Below are 15,339 nucleotides of genomic sequence, written 5' to 3' on the forward strand. Positions count from 1 at the left end.
CCATGGGTGGCACTTGGAGAACAATTTCCTTGAATTTTTCCATGAGGAGCCTGAAATTGCTCTTGAGGAGGGCAGGGCAGAATTTTTCCTTCCCTTGTTTCTTGGCCTAGAATTGTGCTCCGCCCTCAAAGAGGGTAGGGCAATGAAGCCTTGAATGCTTGGTTCATTGTTGTGCTCCCTTGGAGGGCAGTGTGCTCTTGTGGAGAGTAGTGTGGCTTCCTTCCTTCATTGTTGCGCCACACTTCTTCTTCTTTTGGCCACACTTCTTAAGCCACGCTTCCTTCTTTTCTTCTTTTCTTCACCTACAAATAATCAAAACAACCAATCAAAGTATCACTAAATTCACAAGGTTTATAAATCATTCAAATATCAATTAAATTTAGCTTAAACCTCATGATTTAGTATCAATTAAATGGTGGTTATTTGATTCAAATAAAACATGCAATTCCACTCTAAATTACTTACTTATAGTGCAAGAAAGTGCATAAAAACTAATGAAACAAGTGAAATTAGCTTGAGAAATGGGTATATGATGACTTGTCATCACAACACCAAACTTAAATCTTGCTTGTCCCCAAGCAAGCATCAAAATTAAGAGGAAATGAAATGAAAAAGAAAAGCATATATATCCTTATTAGGCATATAGTAGAACTTGGTTCATAGAGTTTTTATGCAGACAATGATAACTCAGTTATTGTTTGCTGTTACATAATATACACTCTTCCTCAAAGGCTTACTAAGCTTGCTGTTGTAAGGTTTACTTTTTACTTGCTCCCTTGCTAACTTTTCTTTTCTTATTTTGCTTAACAAGCTTATTATTCTTTGAAGGCTTGGTGTCAAATGTTGCAGTAGCCTTTGGCTTTGTTTTTACTCAATATTTCTTCACCACAGACACATGGCTCACTATTTCCTCCTAGGATCATTGATGCCCAGCATCTCTTTGGATAACTAAATGCTTTGTAACTAGGTTGCTCTTTATTATGGACTTTCAATTGGCCATCCCAAATCAGTTGATCTAAGTGGCCAGGTTTTGAAATACCCCTTAGAATTTACTTGTCCAAGCATATCCTAGTACAAAACACCACAGGCATGTGTCCTAGGGTCCAAGCTATTGGTGCCCAGCTTTATTCTTTGTTTTTCTTGCCACATTGGCTTTTTCTTCTTCCTTTTCTTTCTGTTTTATTTTGTTCTCAAGGGATTTTTTTCTTTACTGATAGGAACCTTTATGACAGCAAGCTAGCTCACACTTCAATGAAAATGACATTATGCAGCAATTATTTCATGAGTTATGCATTTAATCAAACACATATACCACCATTAACTTCCATTCTAACTTATGCAACATTGGATATTTACTTTCTAATTCAAACATTTCTCTTTTATTCAAGCATATGGGAAACAAAACAAAATTCAAAGCTATGTAATGAATGACAAGCATTATGCAGATAAGCATTCTTAACAAACAATTCCACTTGCAACCAGATAAACACTTTAGCAAGATATATAAGGGTTCCCAGATTCAAAACAATTCATAGCAGCAAGGATTAAGTTTAGATACAACCTTTGAAGTTGCAGCCCTTTGATTCTTCCTTCTGTTGTGTTCTCTTTGAGTTGAGATGCACAATATCTTCAATGGTTGACTAATGTCCTGCATAATTCTCAAAGGTTGCTTGCTTCTCAAGCCTTTGTGCAATTGGTTAGTCTAAAAATGATTATGGCTTTTTGAACTTACTTTGGTGTGTGAACACCAAACTTAGTTCCTTGCCACTATTTTTCATGCATCAACTTAACCATATGTGAAACCTTGTGTCCTTGCTAAAGGTTATGGAATTAAAACTAGAAAGCAGTTAAGTAGTTGAATAATCTGTCTGATTGCTTGGAGCTAGTATTGTGCAAGAAGTGAGAATGTGCTTTTAAATGAGATTTTGGTGGAACACCAAACTTAGAATCCTTCATTCTCCCTTAAATTGTTTTGGTGTGCAACACCGAACTTAGCTCCTTGCAATGCATACCAATTATTCAACATTTTTATTGAAAAAGCTATGAAAAGAAAACTACCTCGGGTTGGGTTGCCTCCCAACAAGCGCTTCTTTTAATGTCACTAGCTTGACATCCTTCATTTTTGCTTCAAGAAGGTTGTAGGCTCTGAACCTCTTTTTTCTTGTCCCATTGTCCTCCTAGGTACAGCTTTGCTCTGTGACTATTTGCTGTGAATTGACTCTTTGTTGCTTCGTCTAGCAATTTAATACTCCCATAAGGAAAAACCTTAGTTACCAAATATGGACCAGTCCACTTAGATTTAAGCTTGCTAGGGAACATCTTGAGTTGTGAGTTGTACAAGAGTACTTGTTGCCCAGGTTTGAATTCTTTCTTCAAGATCTTCCTGTCATGCCACCTATTGGCTTTTTCCTTGTATATCTTGGCATTTTCATAGGCTTCTAGCCTAAATTCATCCAGCTCATTTAGCTGCAACAACCTTTTCTCCCCTACTGCTTCAGAGTCAAGGTTTAGGAATTTAGTAGCCCAAAAAGCTTTGTGTTCAAGCTCTACAGGGAGGTGACAAGATTTGCCATATAATAGTTGAAAGGGAGACTTTCCAATGGGAGTTTTGAAAGCTGTCTTATATGCCCAGACTGTATCTTCCAACTTCCTAGCCCAATCCTTTCTTGTGCTTCCTACTCTCTTCTCTAGGATCTTCTTCAATTCTCTGTTTGCTAATTCTGCCTGCCCATTAGTCTGAGGGTGGTATGGTGTGGCTACTTTATGAATAACTCCATATTTATGAAGAAGTTTCTCCATTTGTTTGTTACAAAAATGACCACCACCATCACTAATAAAACCCTTGGGCACTCCATATCTAGTGAAAATGTGCTTCTTGAGAAATTGGAGGACAATTTGCGCATCACAGGTGGTTGTGGCTATGGCTTCCACCCACTTTGAGACATACTCTACTGCTACCAAGATATATCTGAAAGAGTAGGAAGGGGAAAAGGGTCCCATGAAATCAATGCCCCATAGATCAAATAATTCTAATTCCAAAATGAAATTCTGCGGCATCTCATTCCTTCTTGTCAATCCTCTTGCTCTCTGGCATTCATTACATTGGTGAACAAACTCTCTGGCATCTTTGAAGATAGTTGGCCAATAGAAGCCACTCTGCAGTATCTTTGCAGCTGTTCTTTCTGGATCAAAGTGTCCACCATAAGTTGAGCCATGGCAATGCCACAAGATATCTCTTATTTCACTCTCAGGGACACACCTCCTAATCACTCCATCAGAGCATCTTTTGAACAGGAAGGGTTCATCCCACAAGAACTTCCTTACTTCATTGATTAACTTCTTTACTTGTTGCTTAGAGAATTCTTGGGGTATCTTTCTCCCCACTTTGTAGTTTGCTATGTCAGCAAACCAAGGTGCTTACTGGATCTGCAAAAGGTGTTCATCTGAAAAGCTTTCATTCACAGGCTGGGAGGCTTTTTGAATTGTTTCTTGTGGTAGCCTTGACAAATGATCAGCAACTCGGTTTTCAGTGCCCTTCCTGTCCTTTACTTCATTGTCAAACTCTTGTAGGAGCAATATCCACCTGATAAGTCTTGGTTTAGCATCCTGCTTTGACATCAAATACTTAAGGGCAGCATGGTCAGTATAAACCACAATTTTGGATCCTATCAAGTATGATCTAAACTTATCAAATGTATAAACTACAGCTAATAATTCCTTCTCTGTTGTGGTGTAATTTTTTTTAGCCTCATTTAACACCTTACTTGCATAATATATGACATGATGCAAGTTTCCCTTCTTTTGTCCAAGCACAGCACCAATTGCAATATCACTTGCATCACACATGAGTTCAAAAGGGAGTTCCCAATCCGGGGGTGTGATAATTGGTGCTGTTGTAAGTCTATTTTTTAAAGTTTCAAAGGCATGCTGGCAGTTTTCATCAAAAACAAAAGGATTATCAATCATTAACAGATTACTCAAAGGTTTGGCTATTTTAGAAAAATTCTTGATAAACCTTCTATAAAATCCTGCATGCCCCAAGAAACTTCTAACAGATTTCACATTAGTTGGTGGAGGGAGCTTTTCTATGATCTCCACCTTTGCCTTGTCAACCTCTATCCCTTTTCTTAAAACTTTGTGACCAAGAACAATCCCCTCGGGCACCATGAAATGGCACTTCTCCCAGTTCAAAACCAAATTAGTTTTTTGGCACCGTTTCAAGACGAGAGTTAGATGTTTCAGGCAAGCATTGAAATTGTCACCAAAAACAGAAAAGTCGTCCATGAAAACCTCTAAAAACTTTTCGACCATATCTGAAAAAATGGAGAGCATACACCTTTGAAAGGTGGTTGGGGCATTGCATAGCCCAAACGGTATTCTTCTATAGGCGAAAACTCCAAATGGACATGTGAATGAAGTCTTTTCTTGGTCCTTTGGATAATCGTACACGAAGCAATAGTAAGCATGGCCGGCCAATCTTTCAAGCATTTGGTCAATGAAGGGAAGTGGGAAATGATCTTTGCGTGTGGCATCATTCAGTCTCCTATAGTCAATACACATCCTCCATCCTGTCACAGTTCTTGTGGGAATGAGTTCATTTTTCTCATTAACAATGACTGTCATCCCACCCTTCTTTGGTACCACTTGAACTGGGCTTATCTATGAGCTATCAGAGATAGGATAGATTATCCCTGCATTCCACAACTTCATTACTTCCTTCTGGACAACTTCCTTTATTGTGGGATTTAGCCTTCTCTGAGGTTGAACCACTGGTTTGGAATTGTCCTCCAAGAAGATTTTATGCATACACACTGCAGGGCTGATGCCTTTCAAGTCATCAATAGTACATCCTAAAGCATCCTTGTGAGCTCTGAGTACATCAAGAAGTTCTCCTTCTTCTTTTTTTGTCAGGGATGAATTGATGATCACTGAAAAACTCTTTGATGTGCCAAGGAATGCATATTTGAGATGGGTGGGTAATGGCTTCAGTTCTTATTTTTGTACTTCTTCCTTCTTGCTTGGTTTCACCTCTTTGTCAATAGAGATCTCAGCTGCTTATTCCTCTATTGTCTCTTGGTTATTTTCCTCTTCTTGCTCATGATGATTAGTGTCTAACATTTTTTCCACCAGGCTTTCTATCATGTCCACTCTCAGGTAATCCTCTTGCTCAGGAGGGTGTTGCATTGACTTGAAAACATTTATGACCATTTGCTCATTGTGCACTCTGAAGATCATCTCTCCCTTTTCCACATCGATAATAGCTCTTGCAGTTGCTAGAAATGGTCTTCCCAAGATGATTGAATTATTTCCTTCCTCTTCAGTGTCCAAGATCGCAAAATCCACAGGGAAGATAAACTCCCCAACCTTTACTAACAGATTCTCCACAATTCCATTAGGTGTCTTGATTGATCTATCAGCCATGACTAGTGACATTCTAGTGGGTTTGAGTTCTTCTATCGCAAGCTTCCTCATCATGGACAGGGGCATTAGGTTGATACTAGCTCCAAGATCACAAAGAGCCTTGTCTAATGTCATTTTGCCTATGGTGCAAGCAACTACAAAACTCCCTGGATCTTTAAGCTTTGGTGGGATTCCCTTTTGAAGCACAGCGCTACATTCTTCAGTGAGCAGCACAGTCTCCTTCTCCAGCCAACTTCTCTTCTTGTTGATAAGCTCCGTTAAGAACTTGGCATACAGAGGCATTTGCTCCAATGCCTCAGCCAAGGATATGTTGATCTCTAGCTTCTTGAAAGTCTCAAGGAATTTATGGAAATGTTGATCTTTTGCTTCTTTGTGAAATCTTTGTGGATACGGTAGTGGAGGTGTAAGGCTCTTTTCCATTTGCTGCTGTCTTGGATTTGGTTCTTCCATGATCTGCTTTTCCTTCTTCAAATTTTGTGGTTGGTTGTTCTCTTCGATGAGCTCTTTTGGGACATTCTTATTTGTTATGTCCTTGTTGTTAGCTCCATCTTTCTCTATTGGTTCTTTGTCACCCTCCATAAGCTTCTTGGTTGCCCTTTTGTTGCTATCCACCAATGTCTTTCCACTCCTTAGTTGCACAGCTTTGCACTCTTCTTTTGGATTAGGAATTGTGTCACTTGGTAGTGAGCTTGAAGGTCTCTCAATAGAAATTTGCTTGGAGATTTGTCCAACATGCCTTTCTAGGCTCTTCATGGAAGCTTCTTGGTTCTTTGTTGTCATTTCTTGGTTCTTCATCATCTTCTCCATGAGCATCTCCAGATTAGTAATCCTCTGAGAGTCTTGTGAGATTGGTTGGTTTTGGGGTGTTGATGGATGATGGTAAGTATTTTGGTTAGTTGGTTGGTTATTGGATTGGTAATGGTTGGAGTTGGGGTAATTGTTTTGGGGTTTTCTGTAAGGATTTTGGTTAGTTGGCTGCTGGTTGTGATTTTGGTTGTTTCTTGGAGTGTTTTGAGCTGAGTTCCTCTGCCATGGTTGTTGATTTTGGTTGTGATTGTCTCCCCACCTAAGGTTCGGGTGGTTCTTCCAAGATGGATTATAGGTGTCACCATACACCTCATTTGATCCAGAATTTTGGTTGTGCATATAGTGCACTTGCTCTTGTTGCTGTTCTTCTTGGTTCTCTTCATTCTGCCCCCAAGGAGTTGATGGTTGGCTTGTGGCACTCACTGATGCAACCTGTAGGCTATCAATTCCCTTGGCCATTTGCTCAAATTGTTGCTAAATTTGCTGCTGCATCACTTTGTGTTGAGCTAAAATGGTATCCACTCCTTCCAATTCTAGCACTCCCTTCCTCTGTGATGGTTGGCATTGCCTTTGGTGAGCAAAGAAGTATTGGTTGTTTGCCACCATATCAATGAGGTGTTGAGCTTCCTCTGCAGTTTTCATCAATTACAATGATCCTCTAGCTGAATGATCAAGTGCCTCTTGAGCCTTTAGAGTGAGTCCTTCATAGAAGTTCTGCAGCTTATCCCACTCAGTGAACATCTCTGGTGGACATTTCCTCAGCAGAGCCTTATATCTTTCCCATGCCTCATATAGATTTTCAGCATCCATTTGAGTGAATGTCTACACCTCACTCTTCAATCTTATGATCCTTTGAGGGGGATAAAATTTGGCAAGAAACTTGCTCACCAAATCATCCCAAGTGTTGATGCTCTCCTTTGGAAATGTTTCTAGCCATTGAGTGGCTTTGTCCCTGAGAGAGAATGGGAATAACAATAACTTGTATATGTCAGAGTGCACTCCATTGCTTTTAACTGTGTCACAAATCCTCAAGAAAGTGAATAGATGTTGGTTCGGGTCTTCCAATGGCCCTTCTCCAAAAGAGCAATTATTTTAGACCAATATGATGAGTTGTGGCTTCAGTTCAAAGTTGTTTGCATTGACATTAGGGGTAAGAATGCTACTCCCACAATATCTAGCATTTGCAAATGTATAGGAGGCCAGTACTCTCCTCTGTTGTGGGTTATTGTTGGCCCCTCCTTCTGGATGATTGGGATTAGATGGATCTCCTTCCATCTCTTGGAATTCTTCTTCTTCTTCTGACTCCTCTTCTCCAATAACAGCCTTCCCTCTAGCATCTCTTCTCAACCTTCGAAGAGTTCTTTGGTCAGTTTCAGAGAAAATAGGAGAAGCTCTCCCTGTACCTGACATACAAACACACCACAAGAAACACACAGAACCAGAAAACCAATGAAACTTCAATCTATTGCAAGAATGAAGTTTTGGTTAGCTTAGGCAACTAGTCAAATAGTTAATATGTTAGTTCAGAACAAAAAAATGCTTAATCTAGATCTCCACTTCGCTTAATCATTGTCAATCTATTTCATTCCCCGGCAACGGCGCCAAAAACTTGATGTGTGGAAAACGATCCAACACAAAACTCACCGGCAAGTGTACCGGGTCGCATCAAGTAATAAAACTCACGGGAGTGAGGTCGATCCCACAGGGATTGAAGGATTGAGCAATTTTAGTTTAGTGGTTGATTTAGTCAAGCAAATCAAGTATTGGTTGAGTGATTTTGTATCCAACAGTAAGTAAATAGCAGGAAATATAAAGGGAGAGGGATAATTTGCAGAAATTAAAGAGACTTGAAAGTAAAGGTACTGAATCTTAAAGAACAAGAAACTAAATGACTGAAACTTAAAGTACAAGAAATATAAATTGCTTGAATGAAGATGGCATTTAAGGACTGGGAATTCAGAATTTAAGCAAAGGAAATTAAATTGCAACAATTATCAAAGCAAGAGATGATTTGAAATTAACTAGATCTCAAACAGAAATGGAAATTTGATTACAGCAGTGGTTCAGCAGAAGAACCAAAAAGAGAAAATCAGATCTCAGGACTCCAGAGACTAGATAGCAGAGTCTAGATCTCAATTGCCTTCCTAGATCCAAGTTCACAAAACAAGTAAAGAGAAATTGAAGATTGAAGCAGTAAAGGTAATGGAATTTAACTCAATTATGTAGTAGGAAAATCAAAGAGATCTTAAATGGAGATTGAGACAAAAGTTCCTTAATTCTTCACACTTAAGATTTAAAGAAAACCCAGTAAAGGAAACAAAAAGATTAGAGGAAGAAGAAGTGAATCCTCTCCTCCAATTCTTAAGCCAAATTGCAGAAAACAGAAAATTGGAAAGTGAGCTCTCAAGTTGACTAAGGATGAAAATTAAAAATGAAAATAATCTCCCTTCTAATCCTAACTAACACCTATTTATACACTTTCTATTTTGGATTTCAGAATTTTGAGTGGGCTTTTTGATTTGGTGAAGAAGTGAATTAAGTTGGATTTTTGAGTGAAATTCAGCCCCTGTTGCTCCCAGGAGGTTGCTATGCTCTTGTGGAGGGCAGAGCAGGGAAGCCTTACATGGGGATCCAATTAGCGCGCCAAGTATGGGAGAGGCATCAGGATGCTGCCCTGCCCTTGTGGAGAGCGGGGCAGTGGTGTCATGGTGCGTGCCTTGCCTCGCTGCCCGTGCATCCAAGCTGCGCCCTAGCCGTGCGAAATTGTGCCTCAATTGCATGCCAAGGAATGCTGCTCTGCCCTCCTTGTGGGCAGTGCTTTCCTTGTTCTTGGGTGAGGTTCCAAGTTCGAAACTTGGTGGTAGCCTTTTTGCCAAGTGTGGCTCATTTTCCTTTGTGTTGCGCCACTCCCTTCCCTTCATGTGCTTGGGTTCGAAACCCATGGGTGGCACTTGGAGAACAATTTCCTTGAATTTTTCCATGAGGAGCCCGAAATTGCTCTTGAGGAGGGCAGGGCAGAATTTTTCCTTCCCTTGTTTCTTGGCCTAGAATTGTGCTCCGCCCTCAAGGAGGGCAGGGCAGTGAAGCCTTGAATGCTTAGTTCATTGTTGTGCTCCCTTGGAGGGCAGTGTGCTCTTGTGGAGAGCAGTGTGGCTTCCTTCCTTCATTGTTGCGGCACACTTCTTCTTCTTTTGGCCACACTTCTTAAGCCACGCTTCCTTCTTTTCTTTTTTTCTTCACCTACAAATAATCAAAACAATCAATCAAAGTATCACTAAATTCACAAGGTTTATAAATCATTCAAATATCAATTAAATTTAGCTTAAACCTCATGATTTAGTATCAATTAAATGGTGGTTATTTGATTCAAATAAAACATGCAATTCCACTCTAAATTACTTACTTATAGTGCAAGAAAGTGCATAAAAACTAATGAAACAAGTGAAATTAGCTTGAGAAATGGGTATATGATGATTTGTCATCACTAAGCACCAATAGCTTGGACCCTAGGACACGTGCCTGTGGTATTCTTGTACTAGGATATGTTTGGATAAGTAAATTCTAAGGGGTATTTCAAAACCTGGCCATTTAGATCAACTTATTTGGGATGGCCAATTGAAAGTCCACAATAAAGAGCAACCTAGCTACAGAACATTTAGTTATCCAAAGAGGTGCTGGGCATCAATGATCCTAGGAGGAAATAGTGAGTCATGTGTCTGTGGTGAAGAAATGTTGAGTAAAAATAAAGCCAAAGGCTGCTGCAACATTTGACACCAAGCCTTCAAAGAATAATAAGCTTGTTAATCAAAATAAGAAAAGAAAAGTTAGCAAGGGAGCAAGTAAAAAGTAAACCTTACAACAGCAAGCTTAGTAAGCCTTTGAGGAAAAGTGTATATTATGTAACAGCAAACAATAACTGAGTTATCATTGTCTGCATAAAAACTCCATGAACCAAGTTCTACTATATGCCTAATAAGGATATGTATGCTTTTCTTTTTCATTTCATTTCCTCTTAATTTTGATGCTTGCTTGGGGACAAGCAAGATTTAAGTTTGGTGTTGTGATGACAAGTCATCATATACCCATTTTTCAAGCTAATTTCACTTGTTTCCCTAGTTTTTATACACTTTCTTGCACTATAAGTAAGCAATTTAGAGTGGAATTGCATGTTTTATTTGAATCAAACAACCACGTTTTAATTGATACTAAATCATGAGGTTTAAGCTAAATTTAATTGACTTTTAATTGATTTATAAACCTTGTGAATTTGGTGATACTTTGATTGGTTGTTTTGATTATTTGTAGGTAAAGAAAAGAAGAAAAGAAGAAAGTGTGGCTTAAGAAGCGTGACTCAATAAAGAAGAAAGTGTGGCAAAGAAAATGAGGAAGCGTGGCGCATGGAAGGAGGAAGCCACAATGCTCTCTCCAAGAGCACAATGCTCTCCAAGAGAGCACAACAATGAACCAAGCATGCAAAGCTTCAATGCTTTGCCCCCCTTGAGAGCGGAGCACAATTTGGAACCAAGAAAACAAGGGAGGGAAGAACACTGCTCTGCTCTCCTTGAGAGCATTATCGGGCTCATCAAAGAAATAAATTCAAGGAAAAAGCTTACCAATGCTTGCCACAAGGTTCGAACTCATGAGCAAGGGGGAGTGGGGAAGCGCTACTCACAAAGAAAAATAAGCCAAAAATTGGCCAAAACGCTCCCAACAAGTCTCGAACACGGAGGCTTCACTAACAAAGTAAGGAAGCTGCGCTCTTAGCACCACTTGAGCACTAACCTAATGATGTCCAAGACTTGGCACGCGAAATATTTCAAGGGCGCAAGACACACACTGCTCCGCTCTCCACAAGAGCAGGGCAGTCCGCTGGTGCCTCTCCAAGCCTTGGCGCGCAAAAAGGATCCCCATACAAAGCTTCACTGCTCCGCTCTCCACAAGAGCAGAGCAGCCTCCTGGGAGCAACATGGGCTGAAATTCAATTAAAAATCCAACTTAAATCATTTCTTCACCAAATCAAAAGCCCACTCAAAATTCTTAGATCCAAAATAGAAAGTGTATAAATAGGTGTTAGTTAGAATTAAAAAAAAAAAAAGAAAGCTTACTTTCATTTTTGAATTTTCATCCTAGTCAACTTGAGAGCTCACTTTCCATTTTTCTGCTTTAGAACTTCTGATCTTGAATTTTTTTGGACTATAATTAGCTTGAGAATTGGAGGAGAGAATTCACTTCTTCTTCCTCTAATCTTTTTGTTTTCTTTACTGGGTTTTGTTTGAGTCTTGAGTGTGAAGAATTGAGGAACTTCTGTCTCAATCTCCATTTAAGATCTCTTTGATTTTCCTACTGCATAATTGAGTTAAATTCCATTTCCTTTACTGCTGCAATCTTTAATTTCTCTTTAATTGCTTTGGGAACTTGGATCTAGGAAGGCAATTGAGATCTAGACTCTACTATCTAGTCTCTGGAGTCCTGAGATCTGATTTTCTTTTTGGTTCTTTTGCTGAACCACTGCTGCAATCAAATTTTCATTTTCTGTTTGAGTTCTAGTTAATTTTAGTTCACCTCTTGCTTTGTTAATTGCTGCAATTTACTTCTCTTGCTTAGATTCTGAATTCCTAGTCCCTTAACCCCTTTTTTCATTCAAGTAATCTATATTTCTTGCACTTTAAGTTACCGCAATTTACATTTCCTGTACTTTAAGTTTCAGTCATTTAATTTCTTGTTCTTTAAGATTCAGTACCTTTACTTTCAGTTCTCTTTAATTTCTGCAAATCATCCCCCTTCCTTTTACATTTCCTGCAATTTACCTTCTGTCTGCTACAAATCACTCAACCAATACTTGATTCACTTGACTAAATCAACCACTAAACTAAAATTGCTCAATCCTTCAATCCCTGTAGGATCAACCTCACTCCTGTGAGTTTTATTACTTGATGCGACCTGATACACTTCCCGGTGAGTTTTGTGTTGGATCGTTTTCCACACATCAATAACTCTTTAATTTATATAACAAAATATGGCAAATTAATTAAATACAAGATCCTTAACAAAATACATGTACTTAAAAGGGAAAAGAAAGCTAAATATGATGAGAAAATTTAGAACCATTCTCATCTTTAAAACCATTCTCCCAAGGATCTTTATCAAACTGATCCTGAATAAGTTCTACCTTATAACCCAAACTTTCTTTTCAATTGATGAGAGATCATAGCACAGTTCTGATGTTTTGTTAACACTTAAAGGCTTCAGGATCATCATCAACTTCACTTTCTAGCTCTTCTTCTCTTTCAACGCATCATATATTTCTACATTGTCTCCTATGATTCTTGTTTTTGTAAGGAAACCTAAAGAAGAAGATAGTTTAATAAGATGCTAACCAAGAAATCAACCTAGTACATGTGCTCATGCATTGTGATCACTGTTATTCGAACCAATATAGAATAGGCACCACCAGTGAGTAGAAAACAATTTTCATTGGAAGTACAAGATCAGTAAGAAAATTAGAAGTGGTTCCTTCCATTTTTTTCTCTAAGTTCAAACTCACTGTAACTCATATGATAATGAGAAACAATAACTTTTATACACAATATAGAGTGGAGCATTAGGATACATTAGTGGCTAAAATAACAATACAAGAAAGCATTTAATATTATAATAACTTTCACACAGAGCATAGAGTTAGAACAATGAATATTCTTAATTAATTACCTTTCTTTACATTTGCACAAAAAAATTTCATCAAATAACTAGAAAACTAGTTACCCGTGTCCCAAATAGTAAGCTTCATTCTTTTATCATCAATTGTAAAAAGCTTGATCTTGAAGTCCATATCTGACCCAGTAATTTAATAAATAAATGGAAAAAATTATAGTGCAAAATTCCTTTATTAGTAAAGCATTCAATATACCAAAAATTACTAAGTGAAAATCTTCAAAGCTAGCTGTATATATGCCACCAAATCCCGATAAACTACTATTACATATAAGCAACTATGAAAAAATTAAAGGTAATCAACCAACATAATCTATAATTACCATAATAATAATATCAACCCAATGAACTCAATATAAAGTTGATGAGAGTTGGCTATTAAATTTGCATACCTTGTTACTTGTGGAAATAGATCCTCTCCAGTTTTTTCAACACTTGACAAAATACAGTGCAATCTCTCACCTTTAATTTTAATAGTGGGACCAGAAATAAATAAGAAAGAGAGAGTGATGAATGGTTAGATTAAACACTGCACACCATCCAGTTTTTTATTAACTGGAGAGGATCCACTCCCGTTACTTGTTAGGCTTAATTTGCTTCAATGAAGAGAACCGCCGATGCTCAAGCCGTTCAATCTCGTTAAAATCTAAGTTATCAATTCTTCTCCTAGGAGATTTCTAGATACATGAAATTAAAATATAATTAAGGAAGAATGGGCATAACTTATTTAATCAGTTACAATTTTATATACAATTCAAGCAAAATTACATACTAAAAATTAAATTATTATGTTGGTGATAAAATAATAATTTTTGTTTATCAAAAAAAATCTTGTATATTTATTCTCCATGTGTTGGCTTATTCCATGTAAATTCAATAATACCTAAAGCTGCAAAATAATACACAACAAATTAATTAATAATTATTTTCATTAGAAACAGAATTGATAGATAAATATTTTAATTGATGAGTTTAATAAAAAGAACTATGTAGTTGTCATGTCCACCAAGGTCATGAGCAGGGAGCAATAAAGTGATGGGAAAATAGTGATAAGCCGTAAATGGATTCATATGACAGAATGAATATGCAGAAAATGGAAAAATAAGAATAAAAGCTCTCAAACTCACATATTTAGCTAATGCGTTGAAAGCTTTCCTATAGCCTATGTCTGGATTACTTGCCTTAATTCCTAGCTAGATGAAATTATTAATTTAATTTTCCTAACTAGAATAATTGGTGCATAAAACTCTTGAAAAATAGATATATTGATAGGTGATTACTTTTGAAATATATATATGCTCCGAACTATCCTTTTTTATCTCATTTGTTGTTGTACTTTATGAAGTAAGAAAAGCTCCAAACTAAGATTAAACACTTATTTTTTCTTTGATTTGGTTGATGCATGTGATACATATAACAAACAGTGAGTTTTGGCTTCAAAACAAAAGAAAGCTGTCAATACTCAAACAACAATAACTAATTGTTTAATGAATTTAATCACTTGTTAAATTCAGCAAGAAAAATTTAAACTACTAGTCAAAACTCTATTATCATACATCAATTACACTTTATTATGCATGCATGTATTCATATATATCAAAACGTTTTTCATATATGCATGTTTTCATATATAATAAAGTGATTAGAATTCATAATGATAAAAATAGAAAACAAAAACATGCTTAGTACCATGGCACATTTCTAACAAACATTCTATCTCCTTCGTTATCCTCATAAGTAAGAGTATACTCTTCACTTCCATCTAATAAACCTGTTATATATGACTTTCTCTTCTTGTAGCTTGTTAACTCCACCACTAGAAGAATCCTTTTGAGCTAATAAAGACAATAATTAAAACAAGTTAGTTTTAGTTTCAGTTTCATTATCATAATGAGAACAAAATAAGAACCAACAATAGGCCAACAATTCAGGTCATTGACAATTCACACTCTTAGTTAATAACAACTCCATAGCTAATAAGTACTTTACGCTGCCAATCAAAACTTTGTCTCAAATACATCAGAAAATTCAAAGTATTCTAGCTAGCTTTATATTTAAGGTTGCTCATAACCAAGTGATATGCTATAACCAAAGCAAAACTGAAAATGCCAAGAAAGTTAGCAATGAATCCCAAGACTTGATCATCAATCATCTCTAACTTCTTGAAGTAGACAAGCAACAGCAAAAGGTGTTAAGCAAATCATTAAATACAGATGGTTAACACAATCTCAGATATCATTACCGAATCAAAATCCATAAACGAATTAAATATAATGACCAGTATGCCAAGAAATTAAATACCAAAAGTGGTAAAATTAACATAATTGAACTCTCTGTAAATATGATTCAAACAACTCCATTTGACTATGATATACAAGTCATAACATTTGCAAATTTTCC

At 37.2% G+C, this 15,339-nt stretch overlaps 1 protein-coding gene across 1 annotated transcript; it reads right to left on the bottom strand.

Moving 5' to 3' along the window:
* Nucleotides 1–14,977: 14,977 nt before the first annotated feature.
* LOC130967841 (dolichyl-diphosphooligosaccharide--protein glycosyltransferase subunit 4A-like) lies at nt 14,978–15,091 on the bottom strand. Its single transcript, XM_057892872.1, has one exon. It carries the CDS (start codon nt 15,089–15,091, stop codon nt 14,978–14,980), a length of 114 nt encoding a protein of 37 aa, XP_057748855.1.
* Nucleotides 15,092–15,339: the final 248 nt, after the last annotated feature.

The sequence above is a fragment of the Arachis stenosperma genome, chromosome 3, assembly GCF_014773155.1.
Source record: "Arachis stenosperma cultivar V10309 chromosome 3, arast.V10309.gnm1.PFL2, whole genome shotgun sequence".
Taxonomy (NCBI): domain Eukaryota; kingdom Viridiplantae; phylum Streptophyta; class Magnoliopsida; order Fabales; family Fabaceae; genus Arachis; species Arachis stenosperma.

Bases quoted from the DNA above. Each gene is read 5' to 3' on its own strand.
- LOC130967841 (XM_057892872.1), bottom strand. From the start codon at position 15,091: ATGATTGATGATCAAGTCTTGGGATTCATTGCTAACTTTCTTGGCATT.